A 25,651-nucleotide genomic window follows, 5' to 3' on the forward strand; every position below is an offset into this window, starting at 1 on the left:
TAGAAACTAAGTTAATAGCAACTTCTAATAGAATATTCCACCAACATCCAATAGCTAATCTTCACACCAGCTGTCCATATCAGCCCCCAAATCACTGTTCACGTGAACAATTACTCGGGTACTGTTCAACTTTTTTTTTTTTTTTTTTTTTTTTTTTTTTTTTTTAAATTTCTGTCTTGGTCCCTTCTCTTTTTCACATCCTTCTCTTTGGGCTGGGGCTGCCTTAGGTGATGCTCCGTCGAACCAACAAAAACTTGCCACATCATCAGACCAGGCTGCCTCTCACAGCAGTTGAATCCCACAACCTTGCTGGGCTGGTTTTGGGGTTTGTTCCTGCGGGTACATATGGACTTGTGATCTACATCAGTAGAGAAATAAGGGGGTGGGTGTTTCAGATCAATGTAGAAGAAGGATATGTTTGCTACCGTTTCACCTAAAAGCTTGAACTGTTAGGGAACGGCAGCGTAAATGTATACATCAACACTCCCCTGCACTTGCATGCCAAGATCCCATGGTCCTTGCACGTGGAGGTCACACGGCATTTCCTTCGCGTGACACCACAGAAGGGAAGAAATGTCGGGAAAGCTCTTCCAATGCACTTCCCAGGAGTTGAACACTTGACCTCCCTGCTCTAATACCATGTTCACTACCGTTTCACCTAAAAGCTCGAACTGTTAGGGAAGGGCAGCGTAAATGTATACATTAACAGGATAGAGGGTCAATCTGCTAGAGGAGGGGGGAAAAAAAGCATACCCAGTGCACAAGGCTTCCACCACTGTGGGTTATGGGGGGCTTATAATGTAGACAGCCTTACCCTTGCTTCACAGTGAGGCTGTTTCCTGACTCGAACCCGCGACCAGTAGGTCGCAATGGAGCAACCGTACCCTTGCTAGAGAAGGGAAAAGGAGAGATAAACTTGGGAAGGGGGAAGAGAGAGGGAAAAGAGGGAGATTGAGATCTCACTTCCAAAAGAAAATCTCTATTCCATCATCAAATTATGGGCTTTAGCCCTTTAATGCCTTTATTTATAAAAAGTTATGGAAAAGAGTTCCAACCAAACTCAAGTACTCAACAAGGAATAAAATAAACAAATAAACAAAATAGAAACCCCTTAGTTGACCTCCACTTCTAGAGAGTATTTCTAGCAAACTTTATTACAAGGGATAAGCCTATAAGGTATGATAGGATAGAGTTATAATAGATGAGATTTTGTTACCTACTTTTACTAGTGACTTAAGAAATAAAAGATAACAAAACATAAATGATAGAACTCCTAAACCGTACAGACTTAATGAAAATCTATTGGACTTAAATTCTAACAAACAAGATAAGAGTCCCAACAGGCTGGAACTCAACAACTAAAAGTTACAAGATAAAGAAAAAATATGCAAATAAAGTAATAAACTAACTAAAACAGTCCCATGATTGGGGTTGGGGGGGACTGTTGCTGTTCAAATTTAAACCAAAACTTGAACCATTGGCTCAATTGTAAACTTGAAAATTGATCTTAAACTAGAACCGTGATCATTAAACTGTGTGTTTTTTTAATGTTACTAATTTGTTATTACTTTTGGCAATGTTAAAAATTGCCGTCATCCTGGGAGCCTTGTGTATGCTTGAAGAATCAACCTTTTGATACTTTGATAGGGATCACAATATTTTTCTTCTTCCTCTTCTAAAAGAAGGGGGGAAAAAAAGAACTACTACAACTGAAAGGTTTCCTTGGCCTTTTGAGTTATTTCAGAAATTTTGGGTTGCTTGGATCAGCAGCTTGTAGGAAGTTTTTCTCTTGGTTTCCCTATAAGTAGTTTCTTAAACAATAATCACAGTTAATTTTTGCACCATCTTCCAGACTTGTAATGGCTACATTACATGGATACCCATCTATTTAATGCATATCATTCAAGTGCAGGAAAAAGGTGCACTTTCTCGTGTATTTGGGAACTGTGATCATGCTCCTTTCTATAGGTGCCTGGTCTTATTTTGTTGTTTTATGCTTTTCTTTTATCAGAGTGAGTACAAACGAGGTGTTAGCGCATGGAACTTTGATATTGAGGATTTGAAAGCGCAGGCATCACTGGTATGTTGCAATTATTTTCAAGTGTCAAAAGCTTTCGTGTTGCACTAGTATATATTTTTTTATTAATAACCTTTTTTTTTTATTTGGACAAACTAAATTAACACTGGTGGGATTGATATCCTGATGTCTTACATCCACTTGTGTAGGTTCAAGATGACGATGAAGTTCTAGGAATGAAGGAAGAAGATGATGAAAGCATGAGATCATTTGTCAATAATAAGGTTAGCCAATTTCTGCAACCTCCTCACATCTTTAAACTCTTTGTATTGCTACTTTTGCAGATGTAAGTGCTGTTACACTATATTTTATTCTTTTTTCTTTTCTGTGTGTTAAAACTTTGTCACATAATAATGTGCTGTTATTGACAGGATGCATCTGCTTCCAGTTCTGGTATGGGGAAATCAATTTCTACAACTGATATTGATGGCCGGTAATGCCCCTTTGGCGTGAATTTCTCAACTTCCTAAATGTATTTAGTGTTTTCTTATAAAACTTGTCTAATTCCTGTATTTAACATTTCTAATTTACTGCCTCCTTCAAGAAGTGTAATTACATATCCTGGGTGAGAAGATTGCTGCAGTTTATAACTGCACTGATATTGTTGTAGGTGGCATTGATCCCACTACATTTGACATGCAATGGTACTCACATATTAGTTTCAAAGATTTTTCCTTCAAGCTGCCTCAAAGTTTGACAATGACTCCTGATTGCCTCCTTTTTGGGTTTGGAATGCATAATTTAATATCTATTGGGTAAATATCCTACATACCCTCATTCTGTCATAGCATTGCATTATAGGTTGTGGAAATTGGAATGTCTCCTCTCATATGTTATTGAATTAAAATGTAGAGAGATAGAGTCTTCGTTGTAGAGTAATTTCTTTGTTATGAAAATTAAATAAAGTTAAAAAAATGTTTTGTGTTCATTTCAAATATATGTTTTGTGATTTTGAAGGGGTCCTTTGTCATTTAGAAGTCTATTTACATTGTAGCTATCAGTGTAATTTGCTTTGAATGAGAAAAGTGAGGGATGTTAGGTCATTTCACAACATGTATTAAGTTATGCATTCCAAACCCAAAGAGAGGCAGCTAGGAGTAATGTTGTAACTTTTAGGTGACTTGTAGGGAATTATTTGAAACCAGGTAGCACATGGTAATTTTCCATTTTCTTTTTGTTTGGGAAGGGGGTTATAAAACTATTTTAAACAGTTTATCGGCTGGATCACTTCAATATCAGGCTTTTGCCCTTTAGATAGTCCAGTCGTCCATCTGGATATCTATTGATAGCAATCTGGATCCACATTGGGCAGGAATTCAGGTTCCTGTACTGATCTTCTGATCCAAGTAATATGATAATAATGTTCATGCGAAGGATGATTGGACTATCTAAAGGGCAGAAGTCTAATGTCTCTAAACCTTTTTCAATTTTAGTTGGCACCATTAGATACTTTAATTCTAAAGCAGTTACTATGGTATATGGTTGGGAGATTGGAAATGATGGCTTGCAATTAAGTCAAGGGTCATGTAAAAGGGTGACACATAGGTGGTCAGTTTTTGCCAAACCTGTAAAGAGGCAGCAAATGTAAATGTTAACAAATTTTGGTAGAAATCAATAAAATATTTTAATTTTGATTGGGAACACAAATGAGATCTTTCAGTGATTCCATTCAAAATTGACTTAAGTAATGTGAAAGCTACAGTGTTTTGACTGAATCACCAGAATATCTCAGGTTCTTCCATGACTGGAATCAGTGCCATAATTGGAACTTGTAAAAACAGTACTTACCTTTGCTTGCAGTCCAGCTAGGAAGGGATCAGGAGAAGTGCTAATTTCAGTTGCAAGAGATCTTATTTTCTGTTTTAAGATGGTTAAAGTGAGCTCTGTTTTCTTTAATTGACAAATGATTAGAGTTAAGACAGAAGGAGCAGGAAGTATAGTTTTCCTTAGTGAGGTTATCAAAATCCATCTGCTACAGTGAGATTAAATTCGTAAATTTACTGATAATGCTTTTGTACTGTTTCCAAGATTTTTATAGTTCTTTAAATTGAAATTAGATTACTATTCTAACAGGTGGGGAAGATTTGGAATTCTGTGATTGACTGAAGTGATTGGGGAGTAATAAGATTAGTCGGTTTGGATAGAATGCATAACATATTTGAATCCAATAACAAAAGGAAAAAGGTTAACATATGAAGAAATAAACAGAGATGTGGGATAAATTAGAGCAGTTGCATTTCTAGATCTTTGGCAAGTGCCATAATTACCCCTTGCTTGGCTTGAATCAGGCTTGATGGATTTGCTGCAGATGAGGAAAAATTCTTGGAATGATACCAGGTTCAATCTCCTAAACTGCAAATCCAATACCCATCTTATCCTGAATACGTTTGGATGGCAGCTTCTTCCTATTTCAACTACATTAAAAAATTACGCTTTCCATGATCTAGAGATTTTTTGGAAAACTAATTGGTTTAGTTTCTTATTATCAAACTCAGCATCTAATAATAAAACAAACAGTTTGTTAAAAACTAATTGGAGACCTAAAGTATAAAATATGCAACAGATACATTTCTTGTCTAAAAGTTGGTTGTTACTCTTCCAACCAATAATAGATATTGGGATAGTTGAATAGGTAAGGTATTGGAATTTGTTATCCAAAATTGAGGTTTTTGAGCCTTCTATGACATAATGAAGCCACAAAAAGATTTTTTTTTTTTGGGGGGGGGGGGGGGTTGGGGGGGAGAGGAGTTAGAATTTTTTTGTTCAGTTTAGCTCAGGTTTCAATTTCAAACTTTGTTGGAGTCCATATGACTCACCCATAAAATGTAAATCTAGCACTTTTGGTTTTTCCCACCTCTTGTCATTCGAACGTAATTACGTAATTAGAACTTTAGCCAACAATCTAAGCATGGAAAATTATGTTTAAATTATACAAGCCATTTTTCTAGAAATATTTGCATTAGTGAATCAATAAAAGATGTAGAGTTGTTGTTTGGTGTGTAAGGGTAGTTCTGTCATTGTCTTATTATAAGACATGACTTAGTTGTTATTTCTTCTTTCCTCCCTAGGGAGGCTTATGTAATTTCTATAAGTTTATCAATGAAGTTAATATGTATGCTGAAAATCACTCAACACACATAACCGATTCTCTCCCATTCTCTCTGCTCTTCTTCTTCCCTTTCTCCTAGCTGTTAGCCCTTTGATATCTCACTAGAATCGATCCATTAGAAGATTTAATTGGTATCAAAGCTTGCATCTCTGGTTTGAGAGTCAACTGAGCTCAGTTGTTGTCTTCAGCTCTCTTTGGAACCCTAGAAAGGTAGAGGATTCCATTAGAGGCTGTACTATGTGAGATACTACACATTTTACATTCTTTGGAGTTATATTCCTCAAACCAAATCCATATGGAGAGACTTTAGGAGCTGCTGAAGTGGATTGAAGCTCTAGAAGGTGCATACCTAGCTACCGCAAGCTTGTGGAGTGACTGTTTCGATTCTCCCTCATCTCTCCATCTATTTGAATGATAGCTAGTGCATCTGAATCACCTAGAGGTACTCTCTCAGACCCCTAACCTCTCGGTTGTTGAGAGGAGTGTTGCTTGGCTGGTAGCTATTGTGAAGACTTTGAAGATAACCCAGAATTTCCGCCAGCCATGGGATGTTTGAGTTTCAATTCTGCCTTTGGCAGACTGTTTTGCCTTGAAACTAGGCTTATTTGAGTCGTATAGGAGTGCTGTTTTGAAGCCCTAAGAGCCTGGTTATTGAAGGGGGAAGATTGGAGAGTATTGCTCTCTTTTTTGCTGCTGTACAGGTATCGGCAGCTCTGTTTCTGCTTCTTGTTTGATCTTTTTTTGGGAAGCTGATGCATTGGATGATTATTAGTTGATGAGAATGGAAGGTTTGCATCTTGTTACACTAGTTGGGTGTTATGAAAAGTTCTTTGGGTGTTAGAAGGATTTGGTTTGTGAGTATGCAAGTTTTTGCTCTCTAAATGCCTGCTGTTTTTTAGGCTTTGCCCCTGCCTAGTTGATTTGGAACCATTTGTGTACTGGTTTGCTTCCTTTGTTTGGGTTGAGTGTACTCCCCATTTGAGCATGACACTAGATTGACTGTTGAACTGTCTGCATATTAATAATATTATGTCTACTATGTTTGGGCATGATTCTGAGGTCAGTGGACCAACTACAGCTAGCAGCCTGAGTAGTGGTTCCCAAACTATGGCTTCCTTTGATAACCCCAACACCCAAATCTCTGTTGTGAAGTTGGACCATACCAACTACTTAGATTGGTCTCGTTCTGTGAAGATGTCCCTGCAAAGTAGGGGAAAGTTGGTGTATATTACTGGCTCTATTAAGGATATTGCCCTCCACAGTTATGACATGGTTGGTTTTCTCCAAGAAACCTGAAATTAGCAGGAGGTTTATGGACAAAGAAACTACTAAGTAGATATGGGATAGTATCACTAGGACCTTTGATCGAGTTGGTGACTATGTAAAGGTGTAACAAATCCACCAAAAGGTCATCAATATGAAACAGGGTGATAGAAGTATCTCTGACTACTACAACACTGTTATTAGTCTGTGGTAGGAGTATGATCATTATAGGTATCTTCGATTGTCTACTCTGAAGATGAAGTCAAGGTCTATAAGAACTAGGAATTCGAAAGGATTTTTTCTCTACTTGGTGGGCTCAATCAAGAGTATAAGCCCATTCGTCTGCAGATCCTAGGGAGGTCTCCCTTTCCATCCTTGGATGAAGTGTGTAGTTACTTACAAAGTGAGGAAACCAGGAGAGCAACTATGGATGCTACACCATTAGTGGAGTGATCTGCTCTTGTTTCTAGTTCCCACCGAGACTGAAAGAGTGGGGGGAAAGGCCAAGGGCCAACTCGTGGAGATCGCCATGAAAGATTTAAATGTGATCACTATGGTAAATTGGAACACACTAAGGACAAATGTTGGGACCTTCAGGGGCAGCCCCCTGGTATGCATGGTTGTTCTTCTGGTGCTCATGGTGGCAAGCGAGGGGGAGCTAGGGTTCATTCTGTGACATCCGAGACTGAGACATCTGGACCCCAGTCTGCTCCTGATTCTCTTTCACAGGATGATATTGTAGCCTTCCGCCGGTTGATGTCATACCTTGGTCACTCCTTCACTAGTTTTACCCCTGGAGGGTCAGCTACTTCTGCCTCAAGTCTGCAGGTCTCGTCTGCACCTTCTACTACCCCTACTTGGATCATTGACTCCGGAGCCTCTAACCACATGACTGGTATGTCACAGTATTATGATTCCTATTCCATTTGCTTTGGCCGGGACGAGGTAAGGGTTGCTGATGGTTCCCTTTCTTCTGTCTCTGGGAAGAGTAATGTGAGGGTTACTCCCTCTATTTCCCTTGAGTCTGTTCTTCATATCCCTGATTTTGCTACTAACCTATTATCAGTGAGTTACCTAACCAAATCCTTAAATTGTTGTGTCACTTTCTTTCCTTCCTATTGTCTTTTTCAGGATTTGGAGATAAAGAGGGTTATTGGTAGTGGGACTGAGAAAGGAGGACTCTACCTTCTTGAACCACAGTTACCTGATCCATCTACTACTGCAATTTATGTTTGTGGTCGGAGTGACCATAGTACTTTAGAGTCTGTAATGCTTTGAACGTTTGGGTCATTCCTCTTTTGTTGTTATGAGGAGACAGTTATCCCATTTGTTTACTTCTTTTCCTTCTTATGTTTTTCAGTGTAAATCATGTATTTTTGCTAAACATTGTCACACATCTTATCCTTATCATGGTAATAGACCCACTGTTCATTTTGATGTTTGGGGACCTTCTCCCACTACTTCTTTGTCTGGATTTCGGTACTTTATTTCGTTTGTTGATGACTATTCTAGGTACACTTGGACTGTTTTGTTGAAACAAAAAGTGATGTTTGTGATGCTTTCAATTTTTTTTTTTTATCAATTTATCAGTACTCAATTTGGTACTAAAATTCGAATTGTTAGGTCTGATAAGGGGGGTGAGTACATGTATGGGGGCTCTAACAGTTCTTTACTGATAATGGCATTATCCATCAACTAGCATGTGTTGACACCCCTCAACAAATGGGGTGGCTGAGAGAAAAATCCGCCACTTGTTGGAAATCACCATGAGTCTTCTCTTTAGTATGCATGTGCCTAAGACTTTTTGGTCTGATGCACTTCTTATTGCTGCCTTCCTTATTAACCGGATGCCATCTCCACTCCTTGGCTCTAAATCTCCCTTGGCTCTTCTTTCTCCTCAATCCTCAGTCTTTTCCTTGCCTCCAAAAGTCTTTGGTTGTGTTTGTTATGTTCATGTCAACAAATCAGCCCGCACCAAGCTTGACCCCAAAGCTTTCAAGTGCATCTTCTTGGGCTACTCTGATTCCACCAAAGGGTATAAATGCTACCACCCTCCTTCCCGAAGGTGGCTTCTCTCGAAAGATGTCACCTTCTTTGAGTCTATTCCCTACTTTTCTTCCCTTTAGCATCCTCTTCAGGGGGAGAGTAGTACTAGAAGTGAACAGGATGCTGATGTCATTCTTTTTCTATCTCCCTTGCCTACCTCCACTTCCCCATTCCTATTCGATATTGGAAAATACAAAGAAGTAGATGATGTTGATGCTGATGGTGTTATTGATATTGATGCTAGTTGTGGTGGTGATGCTAGCAAGGAAAAAGAGCACAAGGGAAGATTCAAAGATGTTGTATTCAAAAGAGATGAATGCTTGAAGGGAAAAGGAAAGCAGCCCTGCCAAAACCCCTCTTTGGATCCACATCCTCATTCTCATCCTCCCCAGTCAGGTAATACTTCTCCTCCTGAATTAGATCTTCCCATTGCTATGAGAAAGGGGAAGAGAGCCTGTACTCCCATAGCCCAGTTTGTCTCTTATGATTCTATATCTCCTATAGGTATTGCCTTTTCCACTGCCCTTGAGTCTTCCTCCATTCCCAAAAATGTCACAGATGCTTTATCCGATCCAAATGGATGCAAGTAATGTCTGAGGAAATGGTGGCTCTGGAGAAGAACAATACTTGGACACTGGTTGATCTTCCTAGGGGGAGAATTCCACTTGGATGTAGATGGGTTTATACCATCAAGTATAGATCAGATGGTACAGTGGAAAGATATAAAGCTCGGCTAGTTGCAAAAGGGTACAGTCAAGTGTATGGTATTGACTACCAAGAGACCTTTGCCCCTGTAGCCAAGCATAACTCAATCAGGGTTCTTCTGTCAATAGCAGCCAATAAAGATTGGCCACTGTACCAATTAGATGTGAAGAATGCATTTCTCCATGGAGATTTAGCAGAAGAAGTATACATGCAGCCTCCACCTGGTTTTAAGTGTCCCTCAGTTGAAGGGAAAGTGTGTCTCTTGAAGAAAGCTCTCTATGGCCTTGTTTGAGAGATTTAGACAAGCCATCCTGAAGAATGGGTACTACCAGAGTCAAGCTAACCACACTTTGTTTGTCAGGAGGGGAAATGGTACAGTCACAGCACTCATTGTCTATGTTTATGACATTGTAGTAACTGGAAATGATGTTGCTGAGATAAACAGATTGAAGTCTTATCTGGCTAAATAGTTTGAGATCAAAGACCTTGGACTCTTGAAATACTTCTTGGGTATTGAAGTATCTAGATCAAGGAAAGGAATCAACATATGCCAAAGAAAATTTGTCTTGGACCTTCTGAAAGAGACAGGAATGTTGGGGTGTAAACCAACAACCTCTCCAATTGATCCGAATCATAAGCTTGGGGATGAATGTGGTTCTCCTCTTATGGATGCAGGCAAGTATCAAAGATTAGTTGGAAAACTAATTTGTCTCTCCTTGACTTGACCAGACATGACCTATGCAGTTGGAGTGGTGAGTCAGTTCATGCATGCTCCCAGGAGTGGACATTTGGATGCAGTGTATCGCATCATTAGGTACTTGAAATCTTGCCCAGGAAAGGGTCTTCTATTTGCCAGGCATGACCATTTGCAGATCAAGGGTTACACAGATGCTAATTGGGTTGGTACAATCTTTGACAGGAGATGTACTTCTGGGTACTGCACTTTTGTGGGTGGTAATCTAGTTACCTAGAGGAGCAAGGAACAACCGGTTGTAGCTAGATCTAGCACGGTAGCAGAGTTTAGAGCCATGGCTCATGGAGTGTGTGAGCTTATATGGCTGAAGAGACTACTTCAAGACTTGAGTTTTGATACTGAAAGACCAATGAGACTCTATTGTGACAACAAAGCTGCTATAAGTATTGCCCACAATCCGGTTCAATATGATCGAACCAAACATATTGAGGTTGATCGACACTTCATCAAGGAGAAGCTGGATTCGGGTTGCATTTGTACTCCTTTTGTGAAGACTGGTGATCAAGTAGCAGATATCTTCACCAAGGGTCTCATTCCTAGTCTATTTAGTACCTTATTGTGCAAGCTGGGAGTGTATGACATCTATTCTTCAGCTTGAGGGGGAGTATTAGAGTTGTTGTTTGGTGTGTAAGGGTAGTTCTGTCATTGTCTTATTATAAGACATGACTTAGTTGTTATTTCTTCTTTCCTCCCTAGGGAGGCTTATGTAATTTAAGTTTATTAATGAAGTTAATATGTGTGTTGAGAATCACTCAACAAGCATAACTGATTCTCTCCCATTCTTTCTTCTCTTCTTCTTCCCTTTCTCCTAGCTGTTAGCCGTTTGATATCTCACTAGAATCGATCCATTAGAAGATTTAACTGCGTTCCTACGACTTCTCCAATGCATTGTTGACAATAAAATGTCTTCATTCCATCGTGAATCCTTGACATTGTCTTTGAATATCTTATTCTCTTATAGTTTCCTCTTGTGACTATTCTTATCTATTATTGTTTTGTATGTGATACAAGCCATGTTGTCAAGAATATATGAGTTGGTGGATAAATAGAATACCCTTCCTATGCCTTCTCCCATGCATTGACGACAGTTATGATGTCTTCAGTCCCTTTTGAATCAGCAGTTTAAGTGGTTTGTTGAAAAACCAATTTGAAATTTTCTGAATCTATTTGAACTGAGGATCTGGCATGCTGTACGTAAGACCTCTTCCTGAGACATTATTCAGCTTCTGATCTGTCTGATGATGTATTCACTCCTAGGACAACCTCTAGCGCATCAAGTTTAAATATATTAAGTTTGAAACTGCCACTTGAAATGGATTGCTGTTTTATTGTTTCTTTTAGTTGGTAAGTTCATATCATATAATGTATCATCATCGGTCGGATTTTTTCCCATGGGTACATTTAGTCGCTGTGCTACCTTGGATATGTTAGGAGCTGTGTGCTTGTGTAGACTTCAGAGGTCCCTTACTATTTGTCAATTCAATAAAGAAAAATAAGAAACAAGGAAAAGTTGCTTGATGTGTGCCTGTGTAAAGTTACAAATACTTCTGAAGTCAGTCTGTGGCTGAAGGCACAGCCTTTGTGGACCTGCCAATACGATTGAAAATTTAGTGTGATGCCTATAAGGTATGATTCTTTGATTGAAAACAAGAAATTCTTTAATCCCATGTACCTTTCTTTTAGTGGCATATTTCTGTTAATTTAGAATCTTTTTTATAATATTCCCTTTCCATAATATGGTTTCTTCTATTGTGTGTGATGTACTGCATTTTCTCTTTTGCGTTCATTAGGACCATCCATAAGGTTCTGTGAAGGGTTCAATCCTTATTCAAGATGGCTGTTGTGGCTTTTTTACTTAAGAAATAAAATAAATTTTTTTTTTTTTGGGGGGGGGTGGGGTTGATGGGAGGGGGCTTTCAGTTATTTATTGTCCTGACTGCGAATCTTCAGGGTGGATATTGCAATAGTACTTTTGAAAGGAAATAACCTTAGTGCTTTATGATTATTTTCTCTTAAAATGCTAAACCTTTACCCCTGGTTTTTTTGTTTAAAAAAAAAAAAAAAAAACTGCTGTATATGACGACTGGAGTCTGGATGACCAAGTGCTTTGGGAAGTCTAAACAACATACTTTTCTTGCAGAGAAAGTATACAGGGTGCTGAATTATCACAGGCGGAGGCCTCAAAGGCAAATGGAGAAGCTTCACAAAGTGATAGAATTGATCCTGTATTGGAGGAAAACACTGAAGGATGTGAAAAAGATGGATTAGGCAATGAGCCAATATCATCCACCTCAGAAAGGAACATTCCTCAAGCCCATTCTAAGAGTCAAATGGGCAGCCTCCGCCAATCTCAAAGTGGGCCGCTCCTGGCTGCAGCTGTGTTTAATCAATCAGAAAGGGGGCGTCCTAATGAAAGGTTCACTTTGGTCACTATTCTTTTATATTTTTGGTTTCCTTTGCCATGTTATAATTGTCTAGATTACCAGAGATTTTAAAATTCTGTGATTCAGTTAAAAACCTGTTTCAATTCAATAGTCTATAATGGCTATTTGCAAGTTTAATGGGTTTCCTGGAGAACCAATGGTTGATTCCTGTAGTATAACCATCTCTTTCTCTTATCTTTTCGTATTTTCATTTGACCTGCTACTGCCTGAACCATTCAGTCAGCTCTGTCTCTAAACACAGTATCAACCCATCAACCTATCATCTCTCCATGACCATCCTTCTAATGGACTGCCTTAACAACCCTAGAAACCTTAAGCTATTGCAATTCTTAATTTGAAAAAAAAGGGGGGTTAAAATCCTACATCAGGTTGACATCAGTGCTTTTTGGTGGCCATCCAAAATTGGGTTGGTGTAAGAGATTTTTCATGGGTATCCTGAATCATTTTCCTCTTGACGGACATAGTTTAAGCAATAGCATCCTCATCCAGGAAATTTTCCCATTTACTGAAGAGGCCACCTCTCTATACAAACATCAGACAAACTTTATCCTTGGGAGGATCCAAGCTAGGGTAAACACAGACAATAAATTGAACGTGATGTTCAAAGCAAGGTATGATTAGTTAAAAAACAATTCGTCAACTGATTCCTTGTCTGCCAAAAACATTAGACAAATGGGATGAATAGAGTACCACACCTTATGCCTCCGCTCATATCAAAAGCGTCGCCCTTTCATGAGTGATTTCCAAACCAAGTGTGTTATATTCTTATATCTCGTTTAAACTTGGATAATCCATAAGGTTGTATGAGAAAGTGAGATCATCTTGTCATGAAAGCAATTAAGAGCACTAGACACAGGTTTGACATTACTGTGCCTGTAGATTCCTGAGTCCATGATGCAAGAGCACTTCCATGGATCGACTTGACCCATTTGGCAATCCAGACCAAGACAACAACAACAACAACAAAACACAGTAGGGAAAACTATGGTCTAAACATAAATAGGGGGATGAAGAGATGGGAAAAGAGGGATGGGGAATGAAAAACAGGAAATGACAGATAAAGATGGAAAATAACAGCAAAATGAAAGATTAAAGTGGATGAAAGTAAGAGGAATGAGGCACAGCCCAGCAACTTTGGAGAATCTCATCTAAATGGGGTCTGCGACATGGATCCTAGCCCTCCAACAGGCTCTATCCGAGGTCATACTTGGTACAAGACCCAACAATGCATGTCCTTCCTCACAACTTCTCCTATGGAGTACGTCGGACACACCTCTCCACTTCAACCATCCCACTTTGATTTGCTGCAAAACATCATCCTCTATGTCACCTTTTTTTATGATTGACCCCAGTTATCTAAAATAGTCACTTTGCGATATCTCTCTTTCCTCAATTCGCACCATGTCAGTATCCATCGTAGTATGACTAAAATTACAAATATATTCTCCGTCTTTGTGCTACTAATCTTAAAGCCTCTTGTTTCCAAGGTTGATACCCATAGCTCTAAGCCTCTAACATAGCTCTAACTTTGCGGTCTCTCTTTTTCATCAATTTGCACCATGTCAGTATCCATCGTAGTGTGATTAAAATTACACATCATATACTCCGTCTTCGTTCTACTAATCTTAAAGCCTCTTGTTTCCAAGGTTGATCTCCCAAAGTACTCCGGAACCCAGACCAAGAACCGGATCCAAATCGGTGTTTTTAGTCTATTAGGATAATTAGATATTTATTTTCTTTAGGAAATATGCAATCTTTTAATTTTAGAATTTTAGTTGCGTAGGATATTCGTTTCCCAATTGCTTTTAGTTTCCTTGTTAAAGTTTGTTTCTTAGTTTAATAGGTTTCCTTTGCTAGTTGGGTTCTCTTCTTTTAAATAGCTTGTGTTCGGATGAAATTTCATATTTGAAGAATCAAATAATGAAAGTGCTTGTGAGTGGCTGTGTGGCTAGAGTGATTGTGTGATCTTCTCCCCCCCCCCCCCCCCCTCTTTTCTTATGCCATTTCCTCTCTCCCCTGCAAATCTTATTTTTTCTCAGATTTTCCTCTCTAACCGGCCCTCCACCAGTCCACATCCTTCTTGCTAAAGCCAGCTCAAGTAAGTTTTGGACAATCTGAAGTTCATTCTCCCTGAATCTGTGTGCCTGCCATTGAGGTCTAAAAAGATACCTTATTGTGACACCAATCAGAAAGTAAGAGTGGATTGATTTGTAATATCAGAAATTAAGTATTTGTATTTCTTTCTAACTCACTTCTTGTATACCATTAACTTCTACCTGTGCTCTTGCCCCTATGGCCTTGCCTGCAACCCTTCGTCAGTGATTCTCTCATTCCCTGCTCTTATTAGGCTCCTTGGATGCCTCAGCTCTCTACAAACAGGAGGATATATCGTTACTTGTCCATATCTATTAGATAAACAGTTTTGGCACTTCTTCTTTTAACTTATTCCAATCCTCCAGCCTCCTTAGAAAATAAAGAGCATGTTGCTTATGCACTTTTGTTTGTTCTCAAACTTTGTATATACGATGATTTCTTTCTTCAAAATTGTTACAATGCATAGAATGCTATTGTGACAATGTTCCTTTGCTGTTGTAATTCCTTCTTTTTATACCATCTATCCAATGTTTTTGTTTTGCTTTGTGTGCCTTCTCAATAGAGTACCTCTTATCCGACATAGTTAATGTGCATGCCTGGTTGTAACATAGTCATCAATCATGTAACTGGTCAATCATGAAAAGCTGATGGATGACATAGGCAAAATCACTTTTTGTTCTGTCCAATTCATGCTTTACATTGATGTGTATCCATTATTGTGTGTTTGTCATTGATATTGTTATTAGGTTTGACAATGAGAATCAATTAGCAAATGAGAAAGGAAAACGTGAAGTAAGGAAGGCACCTAGTTTTAGTGGTCCACTGATGCTACCAAATCGTGCGTCTGCGAACAGCTTCTCAGCTCCCATAAGATCTTCAGGTGGTAACTGATTTTCTGGTTTATGTTGGAAAAATGTAGCTGGTTTTACTAATGTTATTGTTCTTAAGCATTTAGTAACTGTTGCACAAAGCTTACACTAATCCAGCTTCAACAAGAAGGGCGTTTTAGGCTAAGCAACCCGCCTGGTATTTATCATTTTTTTCTTCCAGGATTCAGAGATTCTGTAGATGAGAAGACAAAGGCCAATGTGGTACAAATAAAAGGCCGGTTCTCTGTAACATCTGAAACTGTGGACCTTGTAAAGGTAATTTTCCATTCTAATGATATCTTAGTCCTCATTTTATTTTGAGATACTAAGTTGATATACCTATGTAGGATATTCCATTGTGTACAGTTTCACGAAGATCCTCCACACAGGTTAGTAATCAATCTTTTCCTTCTTATTTTCCCCCTATGAATAGTTTCGGTGACTTATATGGCGCTTTCCTATGTTTATTCTTTTTGGTTCCAGGAATCACTTCTAAAGAAGTCTGCTAGTGTTGGTGATTGGTTAATTGACTCTAAACTTATGGTTAGCATGCTTGCCTCACTCTTTATATTTGTGATTCCGATGTGTGTGTGATATATAAAAAATGTGAGTAACATCTAGTGAAATAAGCACAAGAGTATCACATGCATTTGAAATAGTGGATGATGAGCTGTGGAAGAAATAGCTGTAAGAGTGCAATGATCATCATCCGAGGTTGGATTATTTTACAGAGAAATCAATGGGAAACCCTCTTATGAAACTGCCAATCCAAGCACGCTCACTCAAAATACACACACAATGGCAAAAATGATGATTTTCATTCAACTGAAGGGCCAAGTTACATGTCATAAAATTTCTCCTCTTTTCTTTCTTTATTAAAATTTCTTCCTTGCCTGTGATGATGAAATAAAGTTCTATTATTTTACAAGAAATAGAAACCGAAGGGGGGGGGAATCAAATCCCAAAATCATTCATATAATTTGATTCTAGGCGACGTAGGAGGCCCCAAAAGACCTCCAAATTGTAGTACCACATTCCAACTTTACTGTTTCACTTATTCATAATGAAAATCAAAATTTACTTTCCTAAGCATTACACAAGGTTAAACCTCAGGTACAATGAACTTGAACACTTGAATTTAATAAAACTTAATTGTCTAGTACCACAAATTGCATATTTCCCTAGGTAACAACTTTGTTTTAGCTTGTAGAAAAAAAAAACTGATTCCAACAATCCTTACATAAAGGAATTAGCAAGGAAACTCTCTAGGAAATTATTTTGCTGGGACTCAAATCCCTAGTTTGACTACTGAGTTTATGACCATTGATTCCTAGAATAGTAACTACCTAGAAATAAAAAATACTTCGGAGACCCAAAAATAACACCTTAACAACACCTTTCCGGTCCGTAGCCTAAGGATACTGATGTTATTTCTTGGATACTGATGTTATCTGTTTTCTTTTTCTTTTCCCCCCAGGGCAGAATAATCTAGTAGTCAAATCCATCCCTATAACCCATTTTCAACCATCCGATTATCATCAATTATTAGACAGTTGGTGGACCCCTGATTCCTTCTGCAGCTGAAGTCTTAGTGCAATCAGACAGCTGAAAATAAAACCCTGCTAGGGCTAGTAGCAGTTATCAGGAGATCCTCCGGTTATAATTCCAAAGAACTTTTTGACTTTGATGGCATTTTTTGGCTTTTTGCATTAGTTTGGGACTGTAGAATTGAATACCTGTGTCTCGACTACAACAACAATAACAACTCAGCCTTGTCCCAACTAAATGGGGTCAACTACATGGATACTTACCCTCCAATCAGCTCTGTTTGAGGTCATACATGATACAAGGCCTAAGCTATGCATGTCTTTCCTCACCACTTCTCCTAGAGTCATTTTAGGTCTGCCCCTAGCTCTTTTAGCTTCTTCAATCTGAATCAAATCACTCCTCCGTACTGGAGCATCCGTTGAACATGGCCATGCCACCTCAAATGACTTTCTCGTAGCTTATCATGTATCAATGCTACCTCCATATCATCTCTAATATGATCATTACTTACTTTATCCTTCCTAGTTTTGCCATACATCCATCTCAACATGTCAGTCGTATGATTGTCAATAAAATTTTCTTTTAAGTTTTAAAGGAATATGTCGACGTGCGACACTCTGGACACACCTCTCCCCTTCATCCGTCCTTATTTAATTCTTTATGAAACATCATCCTCTATATCACCTTCTTTATTTATGATTGATCCCCGATACCTAAAATAATCACTTTGTGGAGTCTCTTTCTCATCAAATTTTACCACCTCATTATCCATTAGTGTAACTAAAGTTGCACACCATATACTCCGTCTTCGTTCTACTTATCCTACAACCTTTTGATTCCAAGGTTGATTTACATAGCTCCAACTTGGTGTTAATCCTTGCTTTTGTCTCATCCCACCAAAATAATATCATCAGCAAAAAGCACACACTAAGATACCTCATCTTGAATGTCTCTGGTTAAATAATCCATTGTACATGCAAACAAATAAGGCTTAAAGTTGATCCTTGATGTAACCCAATTGAAATTAGGAATTCACTACCTTGATCCCCCACAGTTCTTACACTAGGCACCACACCATAATACATATCTTTAACTATATATTTACTTGAAACACTTCTCTTCTATAGTACTTATCAGATTAACTCTCTAGGGACTCTGTCCTAAGCTTTTTCTAGGTCAATAAGGACCATATGGAGATCTTCTTGCAATCTTTAGATCTTTCCATGAATCTCCTAAGTAAATAAATATCTTTGTCGTCGATCTTCCTGGTTTAATTAAATTGGGTTTCCATAATATTAGTTTCTTGTCTGAGGCAAGTTTCAATAGCTCTATCATAATTTTATAATATGACTCATTAGTTTTATGTCTCAATAGTTATTGCAACTCTAAATATCACCTTTATTTTTATATGTCGGAACCACAATGTTTGTCATCCATTCATCTGGCATTTTCCTTTTGCTCATAATTTTATTAAACAGCTTGGTTAGCCAAGATAAACCACTGATTCCTAAGCTCTTCTATACTTCTATTGGGACCCCATCTCGACATGGTGTCTTGCATACTTTCATCCTCTTTAAAGCTTTTTTTTCAGACGCCTTAAATTTTCGTATATATCTACGATAGGTGGTGTTTTGATGGTAATGCAATCCTTTGGCCTCTATTATTCAAAATGTCTTCATTTAGTAGGCTACAGAAATAATCTTTCCATCTCTCCTTAATGTTCTCGTCCCTTATTATTAGTTTACCATTTTCACTTCAAATACATTAACATGGTCGAAATCTCTACTCTTCCTTTCCCTCATTTTAGCTATATGACCCTCCCAAGACCTCATAGTGGCGGAGTGGTGGAAGCCTTGTGCACTGGGTACGCCCTTTTTTAGGTAGTTTTTTCCCCTTCCTTTGTCTTCTGATTGTTATAATGATCTTTATATTTCTTCATCCTTGTTTTTCTCACAATCTTTTTAGCTTCATTCTGGCCAATATTTTTCTTTTTTAAATCCTCTACATCCTTAGTCCTTTACCATGTCTTAAATCCAGCTTTCTTAGTCTTAATGGATGCTTGAAACTTAGCATTCCACCACTAGGTCTCGCTAGAGGGATGATGTTTTCCTATCAATTTGCCTAGAGCATCTTTAGCAACCTTCTTAATGCAAATAGTGATCTCATTCCACATCGTATTAGTATCTCCATCAAAGTCCTTCAATTCTCCTAGGACATCTTTAGCAACCTTCTTAATACAAATAGTTATCTCATTTCACATCGTATTAATATCTCCATCAAAGTCCCAATTTCCTTGTTTGACCACTGTATCAGTAAATGATTTCAAGGTATCTCCTTTTAAGCTCCACCACCTTATCCTAGGGCAAATAAGCTCACTTTTCTTACGATTTGAAGTAATGAGACACATATCCTTGACCACTAATCTATATTATATGGTTAGGCTGTCTCTTGGTATAACCATACAGTCCTTACATAACAACCTATTGGACTTTCTATTTAGAAAGAGATCTTTTCGGCTACTATGATGCCCACTTTTGAAGGTAAATAAATGCTCCTCTCTCTTTTCAATGTATGTGTTCACTGTAACAGATAAGCACTATAGATGAAACCAAAACCAGGGAAAGAGAGTGAGAGTAGAGGAAGAGAAGAGAAGAGAGGAAACTGATCCATTGATAGAACCAGTGTATCTATCACTGATCTTTAACTTATATTTATAAGAAAATAACAATGTATTACAAGGACTCACACTTAGTCTAGGATACTACCAATAAGAATAAAAGATTAATATGACAACCGAAGAAGGCCTACCGCGATGGGGATTCTCCCCCTATTGTGGATAGGTCCACCACAAACTACTGCTAGCTTTAGCATTTACAATGGATAAATCATAAGCCACAGCAAAATCCAAATGATGCAACACGAGTCCACCAGTTGGGTTCCAAGGCAGGCCCATATTTTGGAGCTATTTAAGCCCAGGTTTCTGGGCAGAATTTTCCCCATCAATCCAGTGTTTGTGGGCCATATTTTGATATTATTTAAGCCTAAACCAGGCCCTGTTTGCAGCCATCGAACAGCCTGTTCAGATAGGGTTTTTTTTTTAAAGGTCCCATGGCAAACTCGCATGGAAGAGATTAGGGAGAAGAACTTGGAAGATATTTTCCAGATTTTGGTGTGCCCCATGGCCAGTTGCATGGAGACTTTCTTCAAGGGATGTTGAGCTGTCAACAAGATATTTTATTCACTTTCTATTTCTGTTTTAAGAGATATTAGGTAGTTTTTTTTTCAGTTACTAATTAGATTTAGCATTAATTAGATTTCAGTCACTACTTAGATTAAGTTATTTCTTTCTTTATTTACTTGACTTAATGTACAAGGCAGCCCACACCATGGGTGGGACTACCTCTTAGCAATTTTTCCATTCTTGTAACAGTTGTTTTATTATATAATAAGAGAAGGGGCTCTACAGTCCCCAACAATTTGAGTTTGGAGACGAGAAAACATAGCTTTGTGTTTTGTATGCAGTGAGAGACAGTTGCTCTGTGAGAGAGTATGGTGAGATGCCATTGGTGAGAGACCCTTCCCTTATCCTTCTTTTGCTTCTTTTATTTCCTACATCAAGTTCTTATTTATATTTTCATTACCCTGTGATAACCAAGAGCTGCGAAGAATCGAGACACTGGTTTTTCCCATTACTGTTTACTGCTGGATGAACTCTTAAAGTTTGTCCCTTCGAGTATCATAAAATCTGATCATTGGAAACAAAAGATCATCCCCTGCTGTTACAGTGTTGATGATTTACTACAGCAGATCTCAAGCCTCCAAAAATCCTGATCAGATCCATGGCTTCAGTCCTATTCAAGGGTTAGATTTAGAATTATTAATCCCATCACATTCTGTCCATATATTCTGATCTCTGTGGTCTTGGGGGGTTTGTAGCCCGTTAATCTGTCCTACAGGTTATTGGTTTACATTACCAAAACTGAAATTCCCTTCCTCATTCCTTTTTCCAAAACCATATCCTCCACGTACACCTTCATAGCTTATAATAATTTTTTCTTCTTGACTAAAACCTTGCGCTAATCCGTCCATGTGTTCCCAAAATTGTAACTTACTACTTTGATTCAATCCTACTTAGGGTACATAAGCTCTAATTATATTGACAACCTCTTTCTCCAACACAAGCTTGATGAATATAATCCTATCACCAAAAATCTTTTAACATCCACCACATCATTCTTTAAATCTTTATCTACTACTATACTCACTCTACTTCTATTACTTTTATCTCTCGTATTCCAAAGTTTAAAGTCATCCAACTCCGTAGCTTTTTTACTTTTCCATCTAGTCTGTTGAATACAAGCTATGTTAATCCTTCTTCTCCTCATAACATCTTTCAATTCTAGACTCTTACCCGTTAAAGATTTAAAGTTCCAAGATGCCAATCTAATCCTCCGCTTTTGGATTCGCTTTTTTTCACGCACTCATCCACGTCGCTTACAGAGGATGCCCTAGCTAACTCTTGCTCAATATTCACTACATCTGGGTCAAACTGTTGTGTGTCGCTTGCAGGGAATGCCCTAGCATAATGTTGAAAATGTAAGGTTCTAGAATCCATGTAAAAAGGGTTTGGCTAGGAATTTTTTCGACTGCCAACCTGTCGCACCAAACCTCCTCCTTTATCCGGGCTTGGGACTGTCAGCAAACACTGGTGGTGTTAATGCTTGTGTCTCGACTGTATTTTGCAAAATAGTGACAGATAGGGAAAAGTAGTATGTAGTGATGGAAAAAAGGAGATATATCTCTCAATCATGAAAAAAAAAAATATGAACATATGCATGCTTTGTGAGAAAAATATTCATTATATATTCTCCTAACATGGATATCTGAATCTGGGTTTTAATTCGTCCTTTTATTATTGTCATTTTTTTTTTGGGGGGAAGAGAGGATGTTCATTAGCTTCTGTAGTTAAATAATGCATATTACATATTGTTCTTATTTTTTTAGAATCATCACCCTTGCATACGTAACTTAAAAGTTCTACATTCTTTCATTTTTTCAGCCACCCAAGGAAGTAAGCAACAGTCAACCACCCAAAGAAGTGAGCAACAGTGTAGTACCTGCATCAATTCTCATGCCTCAACTCCAAAACCTTTTTCAACAGACCACGTTCCAACAAGTAAAAGCTCATTTGGTTTCTTTCTGATACTTCCTGAATTTGATTCATGGAATGTTTTCTTCGTTGGAGAACTTGATTTCCTATAATCCTTGTTTGAATATGTATTGTTTCTTACCAGGGTATAATTGTGAATATGTTGAATAGCTTTCAACAAACTGAAGCAATAGATGGTGAGTGAATATGTGTAACTTTTTGTGGTACCTTGTAATAATTCATCATAGAAATGTTGGACAAGTTTGATCAAAATACTCAAATTATGTTTCAGCTTTTCAAACCGGAAAGTTTCCACAGCAACCTCGAAATTCAGAGATTGATGCAAGTGTAAGTATGACATTAGCATATTTTTTTGGATTGTTCTGACTGCATCAATGAAATGTGCGAAGATGGATGAGTGCAGATGATGTCTTCTTAGAGAAAATCAGAGTTGATTTAACGCTTAACTGAACCTAAAATAGTGTTAGAAAATTATTATCTATCGAAAATAAAAATAAATGTAACATACTCAACAAGCATATCCAAAGAAAAGTAACCTGTGAACCTTAGTGCATTTCTTATACAGAGGGATAACTCCATCTTTAAGAAACCTGGAGGGTAGATTCATGAAATTAAGATCTTTAGTGAGTATATGACCTAGTCTGATGATGCATTAGGACCTGAACAAGATTTTGTGGGAACTCTACGTGGAGAATACACATCATATTTCCATGTTGAAATCAATTAAATCTAGTACTTGGTCGTCATTTGGAGGCAATTTTCCTGTCTTCATAATGATGCCTTAAACTTTTGGTTAACTATAATATATAGAAGATTGTGTTTTTCCCTGGATTTTATCTACTTTGAAGGGATTTCTTGATACCTTCAACTTCTAAGAAAACCCTTGTAGGGTGAATTTGAAGAGGTTGCTTGTTTTTACCTCCTGACATGCACACAGTTTCTCATTGTGTAGACAACTAAAGGGTTTGGTCATTAGATTCTCTCTCATTCCTTTTTGTTTCCTGAAGTCTTAGTTGCTCATCTTACTTCCTAATTAAGAGCAAAAAGAAGCCATACGCTCACTTAGAATCAAAACATTTTCTTGGATGCTGGTCCTTGAGAGAAGGAGTAACTCAAACTTGCTTCTGGTTTCCAAAGAAAGAGTTCAAGGGCAAATTAGTTTTGCAGTAATGTTGATGGATTAATCAACTGTTCTTTGTGCTTGTTAGTTGACAAGGGTGATCATAATTTCCTGAATCCTGTTATTATCTTGAATCTTTCTGGTTAAGATTAGAGATCTGTTCATAAGATCTCAATAGCAGCCTATGTAGGATGTTAGCTTCCAATTGAACTGTTCAATTTTTCCTTTTTATCTTTTTTTTCTGTGTCCTTTATTGTGGAATATGAGAGCAAGTCAAATTTAGTGATTGAAAGGTTAGCTGATGAAGACAGTGGATACCGGGAGCCACGTGATCAAATTGTTTCATGTTTTCTCCATTGACAGGTTGAAACAGCTGCTTCTGAAAGGGAGCGATTATTGCTTGGGAAAATTTCAGAGCTTGAAGCTAGGTAGGTCTTCATTTTGTGAATCAAGAGACTGAGTTAAACCTTCATTTTTGCATGTCATGTTCTCCTTCTGTGGTACTTTGTGGTTACTTTGCTTCTCCAAATTGACCAAGAATCTGAACTACTGACAAAACAGAGAAGTGATTCTGACCTCTTTTTTTAAGATTAGAAGGAATAACATTTCCTGTTCTATTTTATTTCCCTTTCCTTTGATGTAGGATGATAAATCTAACTGATGAACTAGTCGAGGCAAGGTCGAAACACCTGCAGGTAAGTGGTTGAGGAAGGTTTTTATGAAAGTACTTTCTGTGTAGAAAGCCATTGCATGATTTTGTGTGAGAATTGTGACTTTTCTAGATAAAGATTCTAAAATCAAATAATTTGATTGAGCTCCCATTCTGTTATCTTGGTCCGGTCATAAAGAAATAATGGGAGAGAGATTGATGATGATAATCAATTAGAATTAGAACTGGCAGATGGAAGGGAGGAGGTGCTTCTGGAAGTGTTATGTGATAGGTGCATTCCATTAAAACCAAGGGTATTATACATGGCTTTCAGACCAGTAATGCTTTTTGGATCTCAATGTTGGGAGATATATGGAAACTTATGCATAAATTGAGGTAGCTGAGATAAAGATGTTTAGAAGGATCAGTGGCAACATTGGGAATGTGAGTGCCTCTTTATTTAGCTTAAATTCAAGCTTAAGCTTTACCAGGCCAGGCCCAAATTTGGGCTCGTTTATGGTTTAAGTACATTAGAGATTCAGATTGGTCTTATGATTGGCATTGAGAATTATATCTCTCGAGTAGGGTTAATTTACAAACTGTGCTGGTTTTGCGATGAACCCAACTTGTTTTAGTTGGATTCCTGCTTGTTGTGCCCCAGTGAATGTCCTATTCTTTTTGACATGCTCGACTTTGGATTTAACAAATACCAAAGTTGGAACTACATAACTTATTTTATTTTCATCCCCATTGGATTGATTGTTTACCATTTTCAGTTGCAGCAGCAGCTAAATGTTGCATATAGTCAAGAAGAAAGGAGCACAGTGGAGGAAAGGGACAGTTTAAAAATGGGAAAACCAGAACCATAAAAAGAGAGTTCCATGTATTCAGGTAATTTAGTATCCTCGCAGGCTCCTCGTTGCTAGTAGAGGAAAGGGAAGGGAAGTGAAATTGGCTTACTAAAGAAAATGGAAACGTTTGTAGTCATGATTGTGTAACGGACTTATGATCTCTATTTTCTTTTTACAAGTCCAAGGGATTTGGTGACAAAGTAAATTGTTCTTAATAGCCAGATTTGGAATGTTTGGAGTTAGTTACACAATCATTACTGGTAATGATTACAAAAGTTTCTATTTTAGTTTTGTCAATGTCATTTCCCTGCCAACCAGACAGCCACAGTTAATCTTTTCTGACAAGACAATATTTCATTCTATTAACTGGTGGCTGTTGTTCATTAGCAGCACTTGAAGTGAGAAGCAGAGGCAGGTACCATAGTTTTTTCTATTTCCAGGAATTTTGTGTGGATGATCACAGCCTTTGTAGATGACAAATAGTAAGAATAAGAGCTTCCGGTATTTGTGCATTGCTTTTGATTCATCTCTCGATGGAGTGGAAGTGAGGTTTTCCATGACCATGAGCCATGTCTTGATTTATTCAGTGGAAGATTATTTGTGAAGAAGTCCCAGATGAGAAGTGCTGGTGTTGTGATAGTTGTGGTGTGGATGATGCTGTACCCTAATAGTCCATATTTGGTTATATCTCAAAATTGAAGGTGTAACTAGTGTATATGTCATTGGATGTCCTTTTATACGGATATAAGAAAAAGCCCATTATAGAAGTTGTCACAATTACCTTTTGTTCCAGCTAAACTTCTGTTTTTCTTCTCGGATCAGTTTGGTTCGGTGTAAAATAATTGGAAAAGAAAATTTTATCTCAAAATATAGTTTTTTATTGCTTTATAAATTTTTGAAATTTATATGGTGGAATCACATTTTTCAGGTTTTGTCCTGAAAAAATTTTACA

The 25,651-nt window shown here is 37.9% G+C and overlaps 1 protein-coding gene across 2 annotated transcripts in view; it reads left to right on the top strand.

Annotated features, from left to right (window-relative positions):
• The window catches only part of LOC122639609 (serine/threonine-protein kinase BLUS1-like), a 43,422-nt gene extending 17,931 nt beyond the window's left edge, over nt 1-25,491 (top strand). The window contains exons 9-23 of one of the 2 annotated variants that reach the window (XM_043832487.1): nt 2,012-2,080; nt 2,227-2,301; nt 2,449-2,510; nt 12,095-12,370; nt 15,239-15,372; nt 15,543-15,637; nt 15,709-15,750; nt 15,845-15,904; nt 21,969-22,085; nt 22,204-22,255; nt 22,351-22,406; nt 23,563-23,627; nt 23,843-23,894; nt 24,625-24,739; nt 25,090-25,491. In XM_043832487.1, coding sequence (XP_043688422.1) covers nt 2,012-2,080; nt 2,227-2,301; nt 2,449-2,510; nt 12,095-12,370; nt 15,239-15,372; nt 15,543-15,637; nt 15,709-15,750; nt 15,845-15,904; nt 21,969-22,085; nt 22,204-22,255; nt 22,351-22,406; nt 23,563-23,627; nt 23,843-23,894; nt 24,625-24,717 — 1,248 coding nt within the window. In that variant the 3' untranslated portion in view covers nt 24,718-24,739; nt 25,090-25,491. The remainder of the gene's footprint in view (nt 1-2,011; nt 2,081-2,226; nt 2,302-2,448; nt 2,511-12,094; nt 12,371-15,238; nt 15,373-15,542; nt 15,638-15,708; nt 15,751-15,844; nt 15,905-21,968; nt 22,086-22,203; nt 22,256-22,350; nt 22,407-23,562; nt 23,628-23,842; nt 23,895-24,624; nt 24,740-25,089) is intronic. The other variant, XM_043832493.1, reaches the window with a different exon arrangement.
• The last annotated feature ends 160 nt before the right edge of the window (nt 25,492-25,651 follow it).

The sequence above is a fragment of the Telopea speciosissima genome, chromosome 1 (assembly GCF_018873765.1).
Source record: "Telopea speciosissima isolate NSW1024214 ecotype Mountain lineage chromosome 1, Tspe_v1, whole genome shotgun sequence".
Lineage (NCBI taxonomy): Eukaryota > Viridiplantae > Streptophyta > Magnoliopsida > Proteales > Proteaceae > Telopea > Telopea speciosissima.